This window comes from Mustela putorius, unplaced genomic scaffold (assembly GCF_011764305.1).
Source record: "Mustela putorius furo isolate JIRA1106 unplaced genomic scaffold, ASM1176430v1.1 tig00000198_pilon_pilon_pilon, whole genome shotgun sequence".
In the NCBI taxonomy this organism is placed as follows: domain Eukaryota; kingdom Metazoa; phylum Chordata; class Mammalia; order Carnivora; family Mustelidae; genus Mustela; species Mustela putorius.
The window spans coordinates 7562248-7586703 of NW_025421311.1; the positions used below are offsets into that span (position 1 = coordinate 7562248).

General features: G+C 41.3%; 1 protein-coding gene across 4 annotated transcripts in view; it reads right to left on the reverse strand.

Annotated features, from left to right (window-relative positions):
* Window positions 1-23579, reverse strand: part of ARHGAP20 (Rho GTPase activating protein 20) — a 134699-nt gene extending 111120 nt beyond the window's left edge. Inside the window, exons 1-3 of one of the 4 annotated variants that reach the window (XM_013054811.1) lie at window positions 22969-23056; window positions 21654-21821; window positions 3783-3865 (exon numbers count right to left, since the gene is read on the reverse strand). In XM_013054811.1, the coding sequence (XP_012910265.1) occupies window positions 3783-3862 (80 nt within the window). In that variant the 5' untranslated portion in view covers window positions 3863-3865; window positions 21654-21821; window positions 22969-23056. Of the gene's footprint in view, window positions 1-3782; window positions 3866-21653; window positions 21822-22487; window positions 22859-22968; window positions 23310-23469 lie in introns of those variants that run through there. The other 3 variants (XM_004749769.3, XM_004749768.3, XM_004749771.3) reach the window with 3 other exon arrangements.
* Between the last annotated feature and the right edge of the window lie 877 nt (window positions 23580-24456).

Sequence of the window (24456 nt, forward strand, 5' to 3'; positions counted from 1 at the left end):
TTAAATACAAAAATAAATAAAGATACTATCTTATTAAAATAAATAAATAATAAATAAATAAATAAATACAATTCTTATTCATTAAATTCAATAAAAATTGAGGTGCAACAGCTATTAAATGAAATGATTCTTATAAATCCCCTGCAGATGTTTGCTAAACTTTGGACAAAACTTTTACTGTCATTAATTACTAAGCAACACATTACTGGGAAACCACAGTAGAAACAGTAAAATTCTGTCACAATGCCAAAATTCAGTAAGGGTGACTGTGTATTTAATTCAAGAAATATGAAGTGCTACAGTACTCTATTTCTTTTACAGTTTAGTTCCCATGATATTACATGTAAAGAAATAATAAAGATTCTTTATTCTTTTTAGGTACTAGATCTTATTGTATAAAGTTCTAATTGAAGCAAGTATGCTATCAGCTTGGCCTTTAGTAAAAGGTTTTCATGTTTCCTGGGTGCAACTGATAGTAAGCAAAATTTTTTTTAAAGATTATTTAATTTATTTATTTGAAAGAAAGAGAGAGAGTAAGCACATATGTACAGGGGTGGGGAGGTGCAGAAGAAGAGACAGGATCTCACGCAGACTCGGTGCAGAGCATGGAGCCCAACATGGGGCTGGATCTCACAACCCTGAGTTGAAATCAAGAGTCGGACACTTAACTGACCAAGCCACCCAGCTTTCCCTAAAACCACTCTTTTAAAAAAGGGATTCTTTTGGGACGCCTGCGTGGCTCAGTTGGTTAAGCAACTGCCTTCGGCTCAGGTCATGATCCCAGCGTCCTGGGATGGAGTCCCACATCGGGCTCTTTGCTCGGCAGGGAGCCTGCTTCTCCCTCTGCCTCTGCCTGCCATTCTGTCTGCCTGTGCTCGCTCTCTCCCCCCCCCTCTCTCTGATAAATAAAATCTTTAAAAAAGGGATTCTTTTGTAGCTTGCCATAGTGGTTCTCCACCAAGGGTATATTGGAAACAACCATGAGGAGTTTGTGACAATTTTGCAGCTGTCTGGATCCCACTGTAGAACACTAACTAGAAAGTTTTGGAAACCACCAAACTAGAAGACCTTTATAGTTCCTTCCAATCCAGAGATTATATTACCTACAAAAACCTGTACACATTCAATACCCAACAGCTTTCTTTTTGTACACACTGACTGCCCAATGTTGCACAGAGTAAAAGCACTATTTCCGTACAACAGATGAAGACCCTATTCCCCTGCGCTATTCACTCACTTTATTGACCTGGAGAGGCTCATAAGAAATAAATTGAAGACTAAAACATATACAACTTCAACTTAAATAGCTTTTTTCCTGTGGTTATCTTTATACAAGTCCACCATATTCCATTATTTCTGAGGCAGAATTTTGGGGAACTGACTCTAAAGTAAGCCCTAATTATTGCAGAGGTGATGGGAAGGCCAGAATGGGGAAGGACATGGCTGTGTATTAGCGCACTGGTTCTCTAACTCACAACAATTCCAGTAAGGTGGGTTTTAAGTGTTGTCAGTGTATATGACCCGGTATTTCATCTGCCTCTTCCTTCTCAACCTTATTAGACCCAGTTTCCTAATGTGATACCAACATCTATGTGTATGTATTCATTTCCATTCCTCCTTTTCTATCATGAAATGAAATTCGCAGATATTTAACAGAATTTCAAAAGTATCAATGTAATGCCCTAACAGTAATACAAAAGGAAAATAGAATAATAGTAATTAATAATAAATTATGTATTTCAATAGGTACATGCTCTTGCAGGACTGTACTAAAAGACAATGAAGTGCTCAGATGCTTATACTATGTACAGTTCATATATTTAAATTTAAGAAAAGTCAGATGGTAAGATACCATAACACACAAGTACAGGAAAATGAAGTCAAATGATTTTTTGAAATGGTCCCAAATATTATAAAGTACAATTATCTTTTGATACGTGAGGTAGTGGCATTTCTGGAAAATTTAGTGTTTATTAAAACAAAAGCATACCTTGTCTTTTTATGTAAAATAAAGTTAAGTTATAGGCAGAGATAAGTATAAAGTTGTTCAGCTCCCTTCACAAACATGCCATGCATGGGACCCTCAAAGCCACAGAGGTACCCCACAATTCTATGATTTGCACGATAACCTGTGCATTACATGATGCCTACCATCTCTGGCCATTGCCCACTAAATTGCTGAGATAAACTCAAATGCTCCCCACTAAATTGCTGAGATAAACTCAAATGCTCCACAAAATTCCAAACTTCCAAACACAAACTAAGTATCTACATGTATACTATTACAGATTCTCACAAGCTTAGGACTAAGTAGGCCACTACTGACCACTACAGGCCACTACTGACCTGATCTTGGGCTGAAGATTCTCTGATATTTATATCAGTTACTTATATCAGATTATAAACTATATATTATATATTATAATTGAAAAGCCTAAGACACCTCTATCCTAGAAGCTTCCAATAAGAAATTACACCTAAAACTGTTTTTCAAAAGTAGATAATAAAGCTATTTTTATATGTATAATATATCCATATATACAGTTGTACTAATAATTCTGCCTCCTCTCTCTGCCTCCCCCCAAAAATACTTACTCCTGAGTTTTCTAGATAATCAAGGTCAAACTGTAAAAATATTACCATTATCTTTTTCCCACACTAAGGCAAAGATAAATTAATGCAAATAATCCAGAAGTCATTTATATAGGCACTGAAAATTATTATTTATTTGGAAGAAGAGTATCTTCCTAATTACATTTTGATTAGGCTTCTATTAAAAGTAATTTACATTTCCTGATCAACCCATGCCTAATGTATCTTCTAGGGACAGGTGGGGGAACTGCCGGAGTCTGAGAACATGCTGAGTACTAAGAGAGTGACCACAGTACTCTGGAAGTTTCACTGATTGGGATTTGGTTCTGTAATTTATTTTTGGCACTGAAAAAAAACCCGCCATGCCTTCATACAGATTTTATGTTAAATTAGCACATCATTCATAGAAATACCAGGTATTCTCTCATTTTAAGTAAAGGGGATAAAGATTTCACTTTATATAAAAGGATTACAGATTAGAGGAAAATAATCACAGGATTCCTTTGAACATAAAAACTGCTCCTGGTTAAAATGCCATTTAAAAATTAATAAATAAGTTAATGACTGAATACTCATTCAATTTCTGCGTATTATGAAAGACTTGCTTAAAATGTCTATTGAAATGGTATTTAATCTTAATGGGTGAAATGGTCATTTCCACAGTAAGCTAGCCTGTTTTTCTACTTCAAATTCGACCGGTTAATTCACTAATTAATTTAATAACACATATAGGAAGTCAGCATTCCATTTTTATAATCTCAATTTGGTTATCTTTCTTCATACCTAAAATTGGTAAAATTTTACCTCATACCCAGGCACAAGTATCACCTTATGATAAAAAATGAGCTAAAGTTTGTGCATAATCAAGATATGTGGGTGGTTAAAATAACTCATCTTTTCGTATTCTGATTGCTACTTGTTTCTATAAATAAACTTCAACAATATGCAGAGCCTGCACATTTGTGTACTAAGAGATGAAGATTTTTAAATTAGTTTTAAAGCAACTGATCATATAGACCAGCTCTAAAAGGTTTTATGAGTCACATAAAATACACACTTTATCAAATAACAGCACAGAAGTCGTGTCTTCTATTATTAAACAGAGAATTTTGGTGCTGATAAAAAACAAAAAACCTTATATAAAAAACAACAGCACATACCAAATGTGTAAAACAAGGCTATTCACTTACTTGGTACTGGGCCTTTTTTGTAGGGCTTTATCCAGGATAAGAGATGGGGCACTCCTCCTCCTTTCTGCAAGTGTTTTCATTTTCTGTTGAGAAAAAAAATAAATAAGCAAAATGAAGACCATGTGACTTGTAAAGCAAGTAAGTGCCAATTTTGAAACCAATTCAGCAAATTTTGTATTGCCTGCCCTTGCCTCTCAGAGTCTGCAATCTCACTGTAGAGATAACATAAAATTGTAATTAGGATAGTAAGTGTCAGAAAGTGGTAAGGCTTTAAATATTTTTTATGGCCATAGAGTGAGGAAGCTAAATGTTGATCAGAGTATTTGGGAAAAGTAGCCATTAGCATCCTATTAGCATCAACTGTAGCTAATAGATAAATTGCTTACTATGTTCCAGCCCCTCTGCCAGAGGCAGGACTGGATAATCTCATTTATACTCCAAAATGCCATCTGAGTAGCTCTATTGTCTCTTTTTCATAGGCAGGACAGGCCCCAAACTAGGCCTCAAGGAAAGTCAGGATTTGAAGAGATCAAGTAAAGGGAGAAAAAAGAAAAAAATAAAACCATTACAGCAAAAGAAACTAGATTCTTACACATTTAATACACTTAAATATTTACACATTTAGGGATCCCATCTTTCAAACAGATTTTTTTTTTGGCTGTAACTTAAAAAAAAAAAAAAGACAAAAAGACCATTTTTGTTTCCTTATTCTTAGTGGTATATAAACATAGGCTTAACTATAATTCAAGAACTTTGTTTCAGACAGTATTTATATAATTTTTGGTAAATGGAGAATTATTCAACTCAGATGATCCAGATAATCACTCTCTACATTCAGTCTTACATATTTAACAATTCTAGACAGAGTCAGTGGGCCTGCCGCTGGAAACTAATGAGTGAAACCAGCAATTTGCTCCTTAACGGGCAGGAGTGATGTCCAGGCTGTGGCCGTTCTTCCTGCTCTATTCTCTCACCTAATCCTGGCCAGAGGTCTCCCCTGCCTCCCCTGCCGCCAGAGGGCCTAGGCCAGCCATCTGGGGAACTGGGTGCTGCTTTAGGAGGAGGCACAGAAAACTAACTGGTTCAGGATCAGTATACCTCATTACATTATTCATAAAGGGACTATTTCTAGTAAAATCAAACCTAGATCCTAGCACAGGAACAGGGGAATAATCATCTAGTGAGAAAGGGATACTGGACTTCTTTGGTATAATTCCTATCCCCCTGATTCACCATGTCCTCAGGATCTTTCCACAGTTACCGTCCTGCCTCAGTGTTGCTGTCCCCACCTTAATCTTTAGGCTCACATGTGGAAACTATATGCTCAAACCTCCTTAGTATCGCTCAGAGAGCAATGGACACAATTACATAAACCATGAATAAAAGATAGGAAGTAAATGGGTGGGAAATAGACAATACCATACTTCTCAAACAGGAATGATTCACCAGGAATAAGTTTTAGGGAAGGTTAAATTGTATACCTTTCTTGTTTACACGATGGGTCCTTATGCCTTCTTTCTGGAGAGAAATCCCATAGTTTTCATCAGATTCCCAGAAAAGTCTGTGATTTTGGTAATCTACGTTCTATATTACAGATTGCCAGCTCCTTGCCACTGCTGCCATTACTCACATCTCTCGGGAACATAACTCTCCTGATCCACCATTCTGAGGCTAGTGTGAGTGACTGCAGAGGGGGCAGGGGGAGGAAGGAAAATCTGGGAGACAAGTACTTGCACTGCAAGGTCCAGTGGCCTGTCCCCATGTGAAGAGTCTCAACAGTGAAAGACTGATTTTCCTCAGAAAGATGGCGATTTGTTCACAGGGACATATTCGGAGGATTCTGTTTCACTTTTGGATCTGGGCTAGATTCCTACCTCCAATCCTTTGAACTCCCTTTTTTCAGCATCTATTTACTATGCTTTGAACTTTGAAAGGTGCTGAATCCTTTAAGTCTTACTGGGCTCCTTATCCTCCATTTTGAGCTAGACTAGGGTGTGCCTAGTCTACCTTAGTGGAACCACATTCCTGGATCTATCTCAGCAGCCTTGCTTCTGTGGCCTCTAACCCTCTGATACCAAGCACCTCACTGAAGCTTCATTCATACAGGATTTCCAATTCTGCACTCCTCGCCTTTCAGGTTTGCAAAGAATTTAGAAATGTTCAAAAGAAATGTTCAAAATAGGATTGAAAGTGTTGGGGAAAGAAGAGTCTGTGAGAAAAGTTAGTATGATCTGAAGTTCTTCATTTGGAAGGAGAAATAATCTTCAAATTAATGCCAGGTCATAATATGGATGATAGAAAGTGTCTTCCAAGGAAGAGAACACAAAAAGAATTGTTGCTAAAATGTAGACTGAGAAACCACATTGATCTTGGGTAGTGGTTCTCTGAAAAATCTTAAAAAGCTGTGAATTACATTGCACACATAATTTCAAGGGGTTCAGAGATCTGCATAACATGGATTCCTTAGGGATTCATGGGTTGAAACCTTTGACATAAAGAAATCTTCCTGAGAGCCTTGGCTGTTAAACATGAGAATGAATGATCAAATAAGGGTGACCAATCTTCTTCTGTAAAAGTGCTTTTAAAATAGGAGTTTCTCATGGACACCTAACGCAGGGGTCCATATCCACAGTAATTAGACCATGTTTCCTTAGTTACAAAATTATCAGACGTACGAGGAGTCAAATGTAGAGTGCATCTACCTCATCTAGAGGATTCACGGGCAACAGAATGTAATCAAACAACTGGAAGAATGTTATTTTTATTTGAGATCCTACTGTTTGTAGTAAGTCTCACTACTATTGAGATATGCAATCCAATGCAGTTCAGTCACTTCTCTGGACTTTCATTTTCTAATCTAGAAAATTAGAAAATTTGGACTGCACAGTCTCTTACATCCCTTCTATTTCTGATTGTCTCATGTTAAATGTCCACCAAAGATTTACCCTAGATATGCTAAAAAATAAACATTATATGTGCCAATTTAATATTCACAGGATTCATTCTTCTTGTAAGTAATTAGAAGTCTTAGCAGCACCTGGGTGGTTTGGTGGTTAAGCTTCAGACTCTTGATTTCAGCTCAGGTCATGATCTCAGGGTGGTGAGATCAAGCCCTGTGCTGGGCTCCCTACCGTGTGTGGAGCCGGCTTAAGATTCTGTCTCTGCCTCTACCCCTGCTTCCACTCCTCCCCCCAGTGCTTTTTGTCTCTCTCTCTCTCAAAAAAAAAAAAAAAAAGAAAAAAGAAAAGAAAAGAAAAAGAAAAAGAAGTATTAAGCATGGGCAATATAATAGGAGCTTAATAACAGATTTAGGTGTCAATTCATTAAAATTATTCAGAACTCTTTCTTTTGTTCAAAAGCATAGCAAAACAAAGGGGCAATGGTGACTTCAAAACAAATTCACGTATCTATCAAAGAATCTGTTCTCAGGCAATAAAGACTTGGATTTTCATTTTTGTTTATAACAACTGTGTGAAATACAATACCTGAAAATAGAAAGAGACTATTGATTCCTCTACAAATAGATTATCGTGTAAGCTTGTCAGGGCAGGTTGAGGCTATGCCTATACTAGCACCAACACATTTCAGTTGTTCAATGACAGTAAAAACTATGATTCTTTGCCTCACAGGGAACAGAGGCTAGGTTTAAAACAGTGGTTTTTTGTTGTTGTTGTTGTTAGCTTAAAAATCACAACGTACAGTATGAATTTTCAGAATGCCCACATACTTGACATACTTGATGTTCACAGCTAGATGACCCCACAAATACTAGATGCCATTCTAGAATTGAATATTCTTAAAGAGGTCATCTATTTTTCTTCTTCTTTTTTCTTTTTCTTTTTTTTTTTAAGAGAGGGAAAGAGGAGGAAGAAAAGGGAGAGGGGCAAAGGGAAAGGGAGAGAGAGAACCTCAAGCAGGCTCCATGCTTAGTGCGGAACCCGATGCAGGGCTCGATCACACAACCCTGAGACCATGACCTGAGCCAATCAAGAATGCAATGCTTAACTGAGCCACCCAGGTGCCCTAGTAATCTATTTTTTCCTAAATTGACAAACTACATAATAGGTTAAATAATTAATTGCATTAAACTTTAGGTAATGATTTTCTTGATATTGCACCACTTACCTAGTCTTCAAGGGCCCAAAAAACTAAACAAGAGTTTTATATGAGCTAAAAACAAACATGAAGTAGCATTTATTTACCCCTCCATTTCCAATTGGGAAAGATAAAGAGGACCCTGGAAGAAGTTGTAAAAGGGAATAAATGTGATTACATTTTAAAAATGGCTGTGTTTTTACTAACAGCAGTTTATTAGGGAAGTATAAGATGAACAGAAGAAAGTCATTAGATCTTGGATTTTCTAAGCTGTCTCTTCTGCAGTTACATTCAGTAATAAAGGCAAAGTCCTATTCTGCCAAGAAGTAAAACAGAGGTCATAATTGAAAATGAGAACCGAATGCCTGTAATTAATTTTTAAAAAATATTTCAATAATGGCAAAATTGCTGGAATATTACCAGCTAATTCCCAAGTTGCTTTCCACTTTGACTCTTCTTTAATCAGTTATATTCATTATATGTTCAATTCCCTGTGTTCCAAACTTGCTTCGCATATTATGGCTCAGTTATAGCATTTCATATTATATTATTTATCTATCTGCCCATTTCTAAAGAGCAGGGACTGTAACTTCTTTCCAACTTTCTCCAGTCCTTTAACAGTTATTTACTGGAATTCTGCTCTATAGTAAGCATCTCTTTGTATTCCCAAAGCCTAGTACGATGCCCGGTACAAACTATATACTCAGTAAGTGAAGGTGTATGTGAATTTTAAAATCCACTATCCTCCATATCTGTATCACTGTCCCCATACAAACCTTTCAGGGGCTCCACTGGAATGCTGTTATTAAGGAAATGTAAGCATTGCTATGGAACTGGATGGGGAAGAGTCATCCTTGTATACTGCAGACTACGTCTTCTAACATAGTGCTCATTTACCACTTTGAACTACAGGTAAACATTTGATGATTAAAGTTAATTACCTGCCAACAAATGGTGCAGGGACACCTGGATATCAACATGCAAAAGAATGAAGTTGTACTCCTATCTCATACCATATATAAAAATTAACTCAACACGAATCAAAGATCTAAAAGCAAGATCTGAAATTTTTAAAAAATTAGAAAAAAAAACACAGGCAGACCATTTGTGACCTTGGAGTAGGCAGTGGTTTCTTAGATATGACACCAAAAGCACAAGCAACAAAAGAAAAACATATAAATTGGGGACGCCTGGGTGGCTCAGTTGGTTAAGCAGCTGCCTTCAGCTCAGGTCATGATCCCAGCGTCCTGGGATCGAGTCCCACATCAGGCTCCTTGCTCCGCAGGGAGCCTGCTTCTCCCTCTGACTCTGCCTTCCACTCTGTCTGCCTGTGCTTGCTCTCACTCGCTCTCTCTCTGACAAATAAATAAATAAAATCTTTAAAAAAAAAAAAAGAAAAACATATAAATTGGACTCAGTCAAGATTAAAAACTTCTATGCTTCAAAGGGTGCTATTAGGAAAGTAAAAAGAAAACCCACAGAATAGAAGAAAATTCCTGTAAATCATCGATCTGATAAAATATTTGTACAGAAAGAATTACTGTTGAATTGTCGCAATTAAATAAAGATAAATAAGCCAGATTTTATTTTATTTATTTATTTATTTATTTATTTTTTAAAGATTTTATTTATTTATCCGAGAGAGAGGGGGGGAGAGAGCGAGCACAGGCAGACAGAATGGCAGGCAGAGGCAGAGGGAGAAGCAGGCTCCCTGCTGAGCAAGGAGCCCGATGTGGGACTCGATCCCAGGACGCTGGGATCATGACCTGAGCCGAAGGCAGCTGCTTAACCAACTGAGCCACCCAGGCATCCCAATAAGCCAGATTTTAAATGGGCAAAGGTTCTGAATGGACAGTTCTCTAAAGAAGACATACAGGTGGCCAATAAGCACAAGAGAAGATGCTCAACATCATTAGCCATCAGGGAAATGCAAACCAAAACCAGGAAATGTGACTTTATACTCATCAGGATGACGATAATAAAAAAGACACAGGAAGTGCCAGCAAAGACGCAGATTGACTCAACTCTCATAAACTGCTAGTGGGAATGTCGAATGGTGCTGTCACTTTGGGACCTAGATCAGAAGTTCTGCAAATTACTAAACACAGAGTTACATAGGATCCTACATTCCTTCCCAGGTACATAAACAAGAAAAATTAACACATGTCCAGAGAAAAACATGCACGTGAATGTTCACAGCAGCATGATTTATAAGAGTTAAAAAGTAGAAAACAAGCCCAATGTCCATCAACTGATGAATGAACAAACACATTGTGGTATATCCAGACAATGGAGAATTACTTGGCCATAAAAGACACACTGACATGTTGTTACATGTGTAACAACACTGATGAATCTTGAAAACATTGTGCTTATTAAAAGAAGCCAGTCCCAAAGGACTGCATGTTATTATGGTCCCATTTACATGAAACATTCAGAGTGAACAAGTCTACAGAAACTTAAAGCAGATTAGTGTTTGCCCAGAGTTTGGGGTGATAAGGTGACTGGGACATGATAATGAAGGGGTGTGGCATTTCTTTTTGGGTAATGAAAATATTCTGAAATTGACTGTGACAACAGATGCACAAGTCTCTGAATATACCATGCTATGTGAATTATATCTCAGTAAAGCTGTGAAAAAGAAAAATAAAGAGCTAAATACCAAACTACAAAACCACTGGGTTCCATCCCAGAAAACTGGCTCATAGCCAAGAGTCATAATTTTCTTTATGTGTATAATAATCATCGTGGTACAATACAAGTAAATGAACATTATTTGCTTTTTGTCCATGATGTTTTTGTATGAATGTGTGTGTGGCTCCCCATTTGAATTCCTCAGAGGTCTAGGTAATATCCCCATCAATCCTCGCCTGTGGCCTAGACTCACCATTTTCACACAGTAAATTTTCAGTAGCAGTGGATTAAGTCAGTGAATTAACACTGCTCATATCTGAGAGTTTAAGGTGGTGATACGAGTGTGCCTATGTAGGAAAACGAAACTGTAGACAGGTAACTGAAGAAAAATATTTTTTGTCTTGTATTTTCAACTCAGAAAACACTGTTTACATAACAACCTGTAGGTAGTCTCTCATTAGAAATTAACTTCATATTAACCAAAAGATACAGTACTATTTTTGGAACCTCTGAATCATTCTGTATCTGGTCATTCCTAATTTTAAGAGATTATAGGAAACGAGTGCCTATCAAATGAAAGGAAAAGCATAAAAGATTTAAGTCAGGTGCACTGCAATTTTTCATACTTTCTTCTATTACAATCACTTCATGAAGAAAAACATCTAAGCATTTCAGCTGAATTTAAATAAACTGTACTGAAGTCACTTCCAAACATTTAAAATTAGAATAGCATTAAAATGAGGGTTTTGAGGAAAGCTTTTATAGAATTCAAGTTTCAAGGCTAGAAAAAAAAATTAATCAAATTTACAAATAGCTTATTCAAATTTAACCGTTAATCCTTTTGTGGCTAGTCTATACAATTTTGTAAGCAATAAGCTGTTTCTTTCTTGTCTTCCTGAAACATCTGCAGTATTTAATTTGTGGAGACATACTTCAGGGACACTGGCTCTGCAAGGAAACAAGAAAATTAGTTTTAGCCTTGCACCTTCCTTCTGCACCCTATTGTCACAACCAAGTTTCAGCCACCGGGTGAGCTGAAGCTTCTCACTACTGTCACTTTGGTCTGGGATGTGTCTGATCTTCTATTTCCTCACAATCGTCCCATCTAGAATCAATTTGGGCATTTCCTTAACACAAATGTCATCACACCAGACTGTACTAGAAGGATATAAATTCTTTTCTGAGATTAAGAAAGAAATGTTTTTACTTTTGTCTGTCTTTCTTCTATAAGATAACCGTTTTGAAATAAAACAATAAACACAAGAATCTATGTAACATAGGAGAACGGGCACTGGGCTAGGAGGCCCTGGACCTAAATTCTGCACCCTGGTTCTAGCACTTCACTTCTGAACCCTCTCTGTGAGATGACAGAGCCATCCGACCTAGCTCAAAGAACAGAGTAAGATTATGTGGAAAACACCACAGTAGTGTGACATATGGAGTGAGGCTCTGGAACGCATAAGTACGGACCACAAACAAACACGAGGAGAGCAGACTTGCCCTTATATGTTATGCTTTGTTCCTCTGTCTCCACCTGACCTGCGCAGGCTTCTGGAGTATCACTGTGGGCCTTGAAGTTGGCTGGACTTCCTTCTTTGGCAAAGTGCCCAGTTTCAATGTCTGGTCACGATTCCTTTTCAGCAGCACCCTGGAGTAGACAGGGACAATCACCAACGCCCTGTCCCTAATTATCCCTTACAAGGTGGGGCTTCATAACATTACTCTCATCATGGCCTACACAAGGCGATGGGATTTACACATCCACGGCACACTCTGCTAAACAGAGGCTCTCTGGCTGCCCTGGTAGCTGCCTACCTGACTAGCAGCTGAGGGGGTGACTGTAGCAGAGACATCTCTAATGGTTGGGAAGCTCTGCCTTGCAGCACCCTCTCGCCTTCCTCATGCAGAGGGGAAGGGTATGATCATCAAACTCAGGAGCCATAGGGTAAAAACCAATGTATAAAATGGGAATGCAAAACAGGCCCACATCTATCCCGATTCAGATGTAGTCCAACCTAGCAAAAACTACTGCCAAAGCTGAGGTTTCAGAGGGTCAATGTAGGGGTAGAAGAGGAAATACAGATTCTCTCCTAGGTATAAATTAGGATCCAGGTACACAAGGAAAGCAAAAGGCCACAGAGCAGCTGGGTTTTCCACATCTTTGAAATGTGAGCTGATGTGGGCACACACGAGTTCCATTTTCAGAGTCCGCACACAAGTGACCAAACATCCAGAAATAGGTTTTACCTTTCAGTTGTGCCATGTGACAGCTGTCTGTCAAAAAGAGGTCAAGGCTGCTCAGCACGCCACCAACACACAGTGCTGATAGGACTGTTTCTGCTGTTGGTCGGATGTTCCTAATCTAAACTTGTCCTAGATAAAGAAATTCAGACTGAAACAAAATTATAAAATAAACTGGGCTGTGTTGCCTGCAAGCCCCGTTATTGGTGGCTGACAGAAGGCAGTTTCCTCTGCTCCCTTTCAAGCCTCCCACACTGAAGCTAAATTCTCTGTAAGTAAACAAAGGCTAACCCTCACCCCCATCCAAAGCTGCTTCAGAAATGGCTGCCGTTGCCAGTACCAAACTGAGCATCTAGCCTGCGGGCTCTGTGCGCACAGGCCCTGAGATCTCCGACATTTAAGATACCAAGTGGGACAGCAAGCTTTCCCCTCGATGAAACTGTCTTTCAGAGGTAGTGCGCCCCGGCTACCATAAGAAACAGACTGTGCAAACCAAACCACAGACATCTAGACACCTGGTATTCACAGTTTTGGAGGCTGGCAAGTCCAAAGTTAAGGTGGCAGCACATTCAGTTCTTGGTGAGACCTTCTTTCGCATCTGTAGCCAGCTGCCTGCCAGCTGTATCCTCCTCACATGGGGGATAGAGACAGAAGAGCAAGTAAGCTCTCTGGTCTCTTTTAAGGGCACTAATCTGACAATGGGGATTCTGCCCTCATGGCCTCATCTAACCCAGGGCATCAGGACTTCAGCATGAGTTTGCAGAGAGGGCACATTCAGTCCATAACAGAGGTTTTTGCCAAATGCTCTGGGGATGAGAGAGGTACTAGTCATGAAACTCCAATGAATCACAGTAACAAAATACACATACATTTCTTCAAGCACTGTGTATACAAGTGTATGTACGTGTAAGTGCGTATACATAGACATACATAAACTTTGTGTTAGTTATATATCCATTTATTTCTGTGATATTTTAGTTTACAAGACCTTATTAGTGGCCATTTAAATTGAAATCTAGTATATTTTCAGCTACTAATACCTTCTAGGAAGGCAAGCTTTATAATCACATATTTTTGTTGAGTTGTTCTAAAGATGTCTTTACTTTGAAAAGAACAGCCACAAGTCCTGGATGGCAAGATAAGAACTTTGAAAAGATTCAGACACCTCAGTTACTGAAGTCTCCTTTACTGTAGGTGCCATCAAGCTGTGTCACCTCTCCGAGTCTACGGAACACTGTGGGGGAGGGGAGGCAGGAACTGCCTTCTGAATATGGTCCACCTTTTGTCCTGCAGACCTTTCCCTGAGTCATAACCTGGGACAATGGCGAAATCAGAGAGACAGATTGTTTCACAGACATCTTCACTTGGAACCAAGAGCAACAAGTGCACTATTTAGTATCTGTGACTTGTGAATTTTCAGTCTCTAAGTTGCAGTTCTCTATTTTAACTATTTTACTTTAAATTGATAATTAATTTTTATACAAATGTGTAAAAATAAGGTTGTCCTTAAGTTTTGTTTTATAAAAAATACAATTTAGGGGTTCCTGGTGGCTCAGTTGTTAAGCGTTTGCCTTCAGCTCTGGTCATGATCCCAGGGTCCTAGGATGGAGCCCCACATTGGGCTCCATGCTCCACGGAAAGCCTGCTTCTCCTTCTCCCACTCCCCCTGCTTATGTTCCCTCTCTCAGTGTATCTCTCTGTCAAATAAATAAGATTAAAAAAAATTATTCTAACACATGAATGTTAGAGTCATAAATTAATTTTTCTTTTGCCATGTTAAGACGCACTGTTGTGTTCACATTGTAAGTAAAAATAACTATGGAAACAAGAGTTTTTCCCTACACTCAGGATTCATGACATAAAATGTTTTCTGAATTGAGAGAGTTTCAATGGGGTGTGCCAAACATGTGACTGTCCAGAGAGCACAGAATTCAATGCACCCACATGTAACTCTGAAATACAATTCTGTAAGTTTGTAGAAGATGCTGAGCTTTCTGATAGCAGCCTTTCTGACATATCAGCCTGGAAAGCAGACCTCGCTAAGGAACTCCAGAAGTATGATGAGTGCCTTATATAAAATTTCTGAAAATGACAGATACTAAGGCATAAAAGTCACACATTTCCAAGGTAATCAGACCAATTATTGTGTCATTTATTGTCACTATTAGTTAATATTTACTGGGATGATTAATTTTATTGATCAACATGGCTGTCCACAAGGTGCCCAGATTAAACATTTCTAGGTGTGTCTGTGAGGTATTTCTGGATGTCATTACTATTTATATCACTGGATTTAATAAGGCAGATGGTCCTCCCCAAAGCGGGTAGGCATCAGTCAATCTCTTGAGGGCCTTCACAGAACAGAGTGGAGGAAGGAGAAATTTGCCCCTTTTTTCCTGCCTCACTGTTGAGCTGGGACATCTCATCTCATCTTTCCTCAGGAAAAGCTGGGGGTGAACTGAATGACCAGCTTTCCTGGGTCTTCAACTTACAGATGACAGATCACAGGACTGTCATTGATCTGTTTCTCTGGAGAACCCTGACTAAGGCAGTTACCTAAAATTTACCTAATGGCAGCTGTGAACCTATCATTCAATGGTAGATGGAGAAAGTAGAGATTCTGCTCTCCAAAGAAGAAAATTACCTCTCAGGAGAAAAACCTCTCAAATGTGCTTTTCTCAGCTGGTTATATGGAATTCAATCCTACTCTCTATTATACCTTATGTTATAAATAGTAACAAAGCATCTATAATCTAGTTAGAAAAAGAAATAGAGTTGGAAGATCTGGTCAAAATTCTAGCTTTACTGTTTATTACATGTGGCCTTCGCAGGGCTCAGTCCCTTTTCTGTAGAAATAACTTAATAATACTTACCTCATATAACTGATGTGTATTATATATAGTTAGGTATTCACTTAAAGAGGTTTTAAAATTTCTTTTTATTATCCTGTAAATTATAAATATTAAATTCTTACTTTTCTGTTCAAGTTTCTATCTTATTTGGTATTTATTACCTTCAAGGATGACTACTTTGAAGCACAGTATTATGGACTGATGTCTATGCCCCCCAAATTCATATGCTGAAGGTCTAATTTCCAATGCATGGTATTAGGAGGTGGGGTCTTTGGGAGGTGATTTAGGTTTGCATGAGGTCATGAGAGTGAGGCCCCTATGATGAGATTAGTGCCTTTATAAGAGAACAGAAGTATCTAGCTCCATCTCTACCTCTCTACCTCTCTCCCTCTCTTCTCCTTTTCCTGCTTCTCCTCCCACTCCCATAGAGACACAGAAAGAAGACACCAACCACAAGCCAAGTGAACCCTCAAGCAGAAACTGAACTGGCTGGCAGCCCTGATCATAGGAATCCACAGCCTCCAGAACTGTAAGACATCAATGTCTGATGTTTAAACCATCCAATTTAGGGCATTCTGTTATGGCAGCCTGAGCTGAATGAGACAGACAGCATCCATTCATTTGCATGTAAATGTTCTCTTATCAAATTCAAAGAAATAAAACTCTTTACTGCTTTACACCTCCTTTCACCTGGTAAAAGATAACTAATTGGCTTCTGTACCTATGAGTGCAGAATATACTTTGTTCTTCTGACCCATAAGAAACAACTTGTGAATTATACAAGATATGGATTATCACCACCATTTTACAGACAAAGAAACAAAGTACACTCACAAGTTTGGGGATCACACCAGTGATAACAGAGGAGATTTCTGATGAATCTAATTCAGATTTTGGTAATTTCAGACTCCTCTGAGACAAAACAAATAATGTACCTGATTTTATCAATTCACTTTGTGAATAACACAAGGAAAGAATCCAGGAAAATATTGATTTATCCACAGGCACAATATTTTCCCAGTATTCTAGAGTAAAACTAAAGCTTACTCACCAAGATGTTTCATTCAAACCCCAGCATAAGACACACAACATGTGGCCAAAGTTGGCTCTTGGGGGTGATCTACCATGAGCTGCTATAAACAGATTTGGACCCAGAGAATGCAGAAAGACAAGACAGAATGAAGTGTTCAACAACAGCTGCTACATTTTAATGTTGGAGCTATTTTAAAATCCCATTTCTGTGCCTGTAAGTCTTTCTTCCCTATCCCAACAACCATCTTATTCAAGAAGTTTTCAACTAGTATGGAGACCAAAGGGTCAGAGTGCTTGAGTATGACACAAATGATCCCTAATCGAAATTACTATAATATGTGCTTCCATTTCATTTTATAAAAATGCTTCTATCCAAATGTGGATATCCTCAAGGACGCATTAACCAGAAGGATTAATCCAGAATTCTCTCCAGCATCATCCAGAAGCATTATCTATATGCTCCTATTATCTTTTAGAACCACATTTTTAGAAATTACTATATAAACCTATTGTATATTATTCTGAAGAGCCTAAGTGACAGAAAATCCTGATTTCTAGAAATAATCAAATCATCTGACTAGCGAATAAATGTGGATGAACCAGGTAGGTGATTCTGTTTCAGGTTAAAATACTAAATGTGGCTACAAAATAATGAGAATAGCTTCTTAGACAGCCTCTACGCACTGGCTCCTCCAACATATCATGTTCTCTCTTACCACAGGATCTTTGAATAATTGTTCCTACTTCTTGAAATCTTTTTATAGCAACTTGTTTTCACTCATAAAAGAGTAAAGCCTCACTTAGAAGAGGCCTTCCCTGAAACCTTAATGCCAGAGTGGCCTAACTCCATCTCCATGTTTGTTTTTTTAATAATAGTTATCACCATTTATTAATCTTTGTTATTATTGCTTTTGTCTCTTTCTCTCAACCTGTACTGTCCAGTATAGTATCCAATAGACACGTGTGGCAACTTAAATTTATATTCAAATAAACTATAATGAAGTAAAATTACAGGAAAAAAATGATGAATTGGATTTCATCAAAATTGAGAACTCTGTTCCTTGAAAAACACTGTTAAAAGAATAAAATGAGCAGCCACGTAATGGGAGAAAACATTTGTAAACCATGTATATGATAAAGAACTTGAATCAGAATACATAAATAACTCTCAAAACTCAATAATATAAAAACTAATAATCCAACTAAATTTGGGCAAAATATTTGAATAGGAACTTCACTAAACATAACACATGGACAATAAGCACATAAAAAGATGCTCAACATCATGAGTCATTAGGAAAATGCAAATCAAAGCCACAGTGAAATACCATATTATTCCCTCTAAGAGGGCTAGAATCAAAAAGATAATAAGTGTGGGTGAAGATGTGGAGAAATTGGACTCTTATACAATGTTGGTAAGCATGTAAAACAACTTTGGAAAACAACTGGGTAGTTTCTTAAAAAGTTAAATTTACGGCTAAAATAGGACCCAGCCATTCAACCTCTAAGTGTTTACCCAAAAGATATGAAAGCAAAGGTCCATACAAAGACTTATACATGAATGTTCACAGCAACTTTATGTGTAGTAGCCAAAACCTGGAAACAACCCAAATATCCACTAATAGGTGAATGGATAAACAAACTGTGGCTTCTCTGCATGATGGAATACTACTCAGCTATGAAATGAACCACTGATGGATGCAAAAACATGAATGAATCTTAAAATAATTATATTGAATTAAAGATGTTAGAAAAAAATACATAGTATGATTCTATTGATACATAATTCTTGAAAATGCAAAATAATCTACAGTGACAGAAAACAGACGAATGGTTGACTAGGAATGGGGAATAAACCAAGCGATTCGCAAGGGACATAAACTTTGGGAGATTATAAGTATGTTCATTCTCTTGACTGCGATGGTTTTGTAAGTGTATACATGTGCCAAAGCTTACAGATTTCTAGACCTCAAATATATACAGTTTCCTGCATGTCAATTATACCTCAGTGGAGCTGTTCAAAATGTTTTTGTTCCTCACTTATACAGCCACATGACAAGGGCTCAACAGCCACATGTAGCTAGTGGTTATCAGACTGGACACTGTAGATAAAGAGCAGTACCATCAGCACAGAAAGTTCTAGTAAGCAGCAATGCTCTAAACTAGGGTGTAGGCAAACTATATGCCAGGGACCACACTGCCTATTTTTCTAAATCCAGTTTTACTGGAACACAGTTATGCCCGTCATTTACATACTGTCAGTGGTTGGTACAGCTACTAGGGCAAAGTAGGTAGTTGCAATAGAGACCTTATGGTCTACAAACCTAGATTATTTACTATCTGGCCCTTTTGCTGATTCTGGTCTAAATCAAACACTCTGAACACAGACTATATCTGTCCTGTTCACTGCTATATAACCAAACCAGTGTTTATTGAGTACCTCACATATGCACTGTCTTAAGCACTAGAGAGGCAGCCTTCAACAATACAGAAGATAAGATCCCAATTCTCACGGTTTTCACAATCTGCCAAAGGGTTCAGCTCACATGAGAAGTAAATAAAAAAAAAGAGGCAAGGATGAATGCTAAGATGAAAATAAAACAGAGGTACGGAGCATGACTGATGGCAGCAACTTCCACTTCGGTAGTCAGGACAGCCCTCTGAGAGGACCAGACATCTGAACATGAGTGAGACAACACTGCAAAGACCTGTGGGAGAAGCCGAGGGAAGAGCAACACCCAAGGCCTCAGAATAGGAGTGAATCAGAAGACCCAAGGCCCATGTGGCTGGAGAATACACAAGGTGGAAAAGGTAGATAAGATGGGAGAAATAGAGAAGGCTAAGAAAAGGCATCTGAATTTTATCTAAGTATGACAGAAAGTCACTATAGGATTTTAAGGAAGACAGCAATATGATCAGTTTACATTTTTACAGATCACTCTGGTGCTGCTAAGTGGAAACTGGGCCAGGGAAGAGCAAGAAAAGTGTTAGCAAGTTAGGGAGTTTCTGGAAAGTTACAAGTGAGAGATGGTGGTGGGCTGGCTTAGGCTACAGTGGCAGCAGTAGAGAGGAAGTGGAGAAATTAAAGTTATGTTGTGAATAGTTGACCGGCCTTTCTGACGGTTGTGGTAGAGTGAAGAAATGAAGGAGTCAAAAATGAATCCCAGATTTTAGCTTGAACAAGTGGAACAACAGTATGAACCACAAATATGGGAGAAACTACTAACAGTAAGAGCTAATACTTACTGAGTGCATATTATATGTCGGTATTCACTCAATTTCACATTTAGTACTCCCAACAATCTTGAATAGATAGGTACTACTATTACATTCATTTTAGAAATAGGAAACTGAAGGTTAAGGTTATGGTCAGAAAAATAGGACCAACACAGTGAAGATTTGAACATGGGTCATTGCACTCCAAATTTCACCACATTGCATGCAATTGCCTCTTTAACAGTAATTTCTGGGAATATGAACTACAGTAGAGGCAATGGTGGTACCACTGGATTAACAGTCTCTCAGCATGACTAGCTTGAAAGATGCTACTGTTTTGCTTTTTTTTTTTTTTTTTTAATTAAGGATCACCTTGTTTCATAGAAAAAGAAGTAATGGTCATCTATATACTTTTCAAAGCACTTTCTGCAGCATTATCCCTCTGATTCCCATTTTACAAATGAGGAAACTGAAACAGGTCAAGTGATTACCTCAAGATCATCAAGATAGTAATAGAACTAGAACTAAAAGCCAGATGAACTGACTCCATATAGTGATCTGGCCAATAAACTTGTCTTTAAAAATTCAGATCATTCAGAAAAAAAAAAAAACAACACGTTTTATATCACTACCAAAATACATATATGAAACAGAGAAAAAGAAGTAATACAAAATTGTTCTCACTATTACTCATTTGCTAGGATTTATTTTTCTATTTAATTTTTTTATAATTTTGATTGTAACTGGCAATTTAAACAACATTGATCTATACCTTGGTAATTAACACTATAACACACAGTACAATCACACAGTAGACTTTTTAAGAAATAAGTCTCATGACTCAGTAAAACTACCAAACACCAAAAGGGCAAAACAGAACATAAAGATGAGTCTGTTGAGTATTTGGCTTACCTGAAGACTAGTGTCCGTAAAAGTGTAAATGGCAATGATTCCATGAACTACAGTTTGGAAATATTTTTTATTATAATTACTTTCTATTCCTAATATGGAAGTCTGAAATCAAGGCATGCCTGCTAATATTTAAAATGAGAGAGATGCACTTTTATCTAAAAAAATATTAAAAGAAAGCAGTTCTTCAACCTCGTCTTTACCCCAAAGGTAGTAAAAAGCTACAGAATGCCCAGATTGGCAAAATCTATTTCCTTTGAAAAGAAAGAAAGAAAGAAAGAGATAAAGAGAAGGGAAGGAAGGAAGGAGGGAAAGAAGAGAGGGAGAAAGGAAGGAAAAGACTTGATAATGTGACAGCCCATTAAGATGTATAATGAAGGACAGCATCTTAAGGACAATGGCTTAAGATGGGAGGCAATTTTTCATTTATTGGACAAGTACTACTTGATAAATGATCAAGCTACTCAAATTTCCTTTGCCAGCATGCTTAATTTCCTTTAGTAAGAGAACTGCCCAGGAATATCAATCTTTGATTTTTCCCAATTCCTTAAATTTACAGGAATAGAAAAATGCTTTCAAGTCTGTGTCAATTACTCTGAACATTCATTTACCTTCCCGAATGTGGCGCTAGCTGGATGAATTCTCTCTCTCTCGCTTGCTCGCTCACACACACACACACACACACACACGCACACACACACAGAGCTATCCCTGCATCTCATCTCAGAAGGGAAAAAGCGACAAGGACACACCACAGCCTCAATACATCAATGGCCGGCCAGCACTTCAGCCCATCTATCACCAAGTACACGGGCACCCCTAGGTGGCCCCGCGACAGGGTCAAGATCCCGTGGAGCGCCCATTCCCTTCTGTACTCCAAGCACCATCTCACCTCTCCTCAAATGACCTCTCGCCAACCCAGGATCCTGGTGCGCAGAAGCATGAAAGGCTGTGAGGTCTGGACCATCATCAGGTTCTCATGACACAAACGCGGCGCCTCCAGACATTTCTTAGGGAAGAGTTCGGTGATCCCTCTAATCCCAATTTGTTTCCAGAGAAACTGGAGGGGCACCACCAGGATATAGGGCAAAAAAAAAAAGGGGGGGGGGCAAATAGCAGAAGGTCAGGGGGTGGGTGGGTGAATGGGTGGAGGAGGAGTGGACACGGCCAGAAAGCCCCAAATGCCGCCGGCAGACAGCAGAACTGCAGAGGCCGGCGGCTCTCGGCCACGTGCACTGGCCCAGGGGACCCTTTCCAAGACGCCCGGCCCGGTCCGCAACAGCACGCCGCACCGCGGCCGTGTGCACCCGGACGGAACGCTACAAGTTGTCGCCAGCGTCCCCGCTCCCGGCTCTGACAGGTCACGCTCGGCGCCCCATGCCCCACGCCCGGGCCCCTCTCCGACCCCGCCGCGGCCTGGGTGGACCAGGGGACCCCGCAGGGCGAAGGCTCCTGTGCCCGGCCCCCGCGACCCTCCACCGCAGTCCACGGCCCCGCCCAGCCCGGTTCCAGCTCCACCAAACCTCCGTGCCCCTGCGGGATGGACCGTGAGCATCCCGAGCACACCTGCGAGGCTGACCACCACCTCCTAGCCCCGGGAGTCGTGGCGGAAGCGCCCAGTCGGCGCAGGAACCTCCCCCGCCCCACCCCACCAGAAAAAAAACCGCGGAGCGGCCGCGCCTCAGCGTCCAGGTGCGAAGCCGAGCGCCGCAGCCCGCCCGCCTACCTTCCTCAGCGCCGGGTGCCGGTCCCGGCCGACGCCACGGGCCCTGACGACTGGGAGGTGACCCTGTCCGCAGACGGTGAGCACCCGGGGGTCCTCGGGGGGGACCCAAGGGCCGAGCCCTCGGGGGAGGGGGTGCCGGGGAAAGGCGAGGCCCCAGTGTCCGCCCGCGCGCCCCGACTGAAGGAGGAGCCCGGCCGCCGGTCCCGCGGCGGATGAAGACAGGGAGAGGAAGCCTGTGCGGGCCGCTCCGAGAGCGTTTGCAACTCTGGACGCGAAACCCGGGGGTCTCGGGGTGACTTGGGGGACCGCGGCGCCGTAAGGGCGGGGAAGGCGGGAACGTCCCAGAACTCGCCTGCGGGCCGCGAGCCTCGAGCGTTAATCCCCGAGGCAGCCGGCTCGTGCGCGGCGGTGGCGGCGCGGAGGGCGCGCGCGGGGAGTGGGGCGGCTGCGGCGGGCGCAGGGCGCCGCTCAACGTCCTCACCTTTTTGGTGCCGGGGCCTCCCGCGATCCGAGACACGCCTGTCAAAGAAGAGGAGCGCCCCGGCTGCCCCCCTAGAGTCTCCTGCTGGGGGGACATCGCTTCCATGAAGAAGACTTTCCCTCAAATCCCAGCCCAGGAGGAGGCTACGCGGTCATGTCCGCGGGACGCCTGCCGGCGGGGCGAGGACGCGTGGGCCCGAGGCGGCTGTCGCGCTCAGGCAGGGAGCCGGGCTGCCGGCGCGCCTCCCGTCGGGGCCATGCACCGCATCTGTGCTCGGCACCGCGGGCTGCAAGCGATTGCGGCGGCGACTGCCGGTCCGCGCCTCGGCCCGCCCCGCCTCGGGCCCGCCCCCTCCGCGCCGGGCGCCCCGCGCCGGGACCCGCCCCCGGCCGCCGTCCTCGGGCCGCGGCGCTCCTAGCGGTTTCCTCGGACTGCGGCGCGCAGGGCCCGCCGTATTTCTCTGCTTGCAGAGATCTGCTGGGGAAGAGGCGACCGACTGACCTTGCCAGCCTGCGACTCCGGGCAGGCAGGCCCAGCCCGCAGGAGCTCACCGGCCCGTGTCACGAACGGGGGCCTCTAGGGCATGGTCGCGCGCCTCTCCAGCCGCCCAGCCCACGCGCACCCGGCCGCATCCCTGCCAGCGCTGCGCTCGCGGGGGACGGCGACGCGGCAGCGCGTGCGGCGGCGCAGTCGCGGCGACCTCAGCCGGAACCGGGTAGTTGCGGTGATTACTGCCTCGCTTTCAGTAGACTGCAGAGGGGTCCCGCCGACCCCGGACCGCGTTCCCACTCCCCACCCCCGGCCCCTCAGCCCCCACTCCCGAGGTCTCGGGTTGGAGCTGCACATCGCAGGGTGCCGCGGCTGTGCACATTGGGAAGCCCCCAGCACCGCCTGACCTCTTGAGCAATCCTGAACGTTAGCGTGTTGGGGTAGCCCTCCTTGGCTTCTGCAGCCGCAGGTCAGCAGCCTCGGCACAATTTGCACCAGCAGTTTCCGCTGTCTGCGGCTGCAAAGACACGGGCATTCCAAACGTCAAAGAGCAATTAAGGAAAATGCAGGCAAGAGAGAGGACCCTGAAATTTGGCTTTGCCATTGAGAAGGCTACAATATGTGGAAGTGTTTATCAGATATCTGCACCGAGAGCATAACTTCCTGACAGCCCAAATAGTGGCAAATTTTTTTTAAAGCCAGAGAATAATCAGAGGGAGGGGATTTGGAGCCAACCCCGGGCGAGTCAAGGGTTGCACTTTGCAGGACCGACTGACTGGTGCGGATGATTCGGTAGGTGGCATTCTTCCCTTGGAGTCAGTACTACATGAAGGGTGGATTAGCGAGGAAGGACACACCATTCCATGATACTATGTTGTTGAAGGAGGTTTGTTTGTTTTTGTGATTTTTCTTTTTTTAATTGAGGTTCCTGTGGGGTTGGGCTGTTATCAAGACAGGTTGTAGAAGAATAGGGCTCTGGCTGGCTCTGTTCCAAGCAGG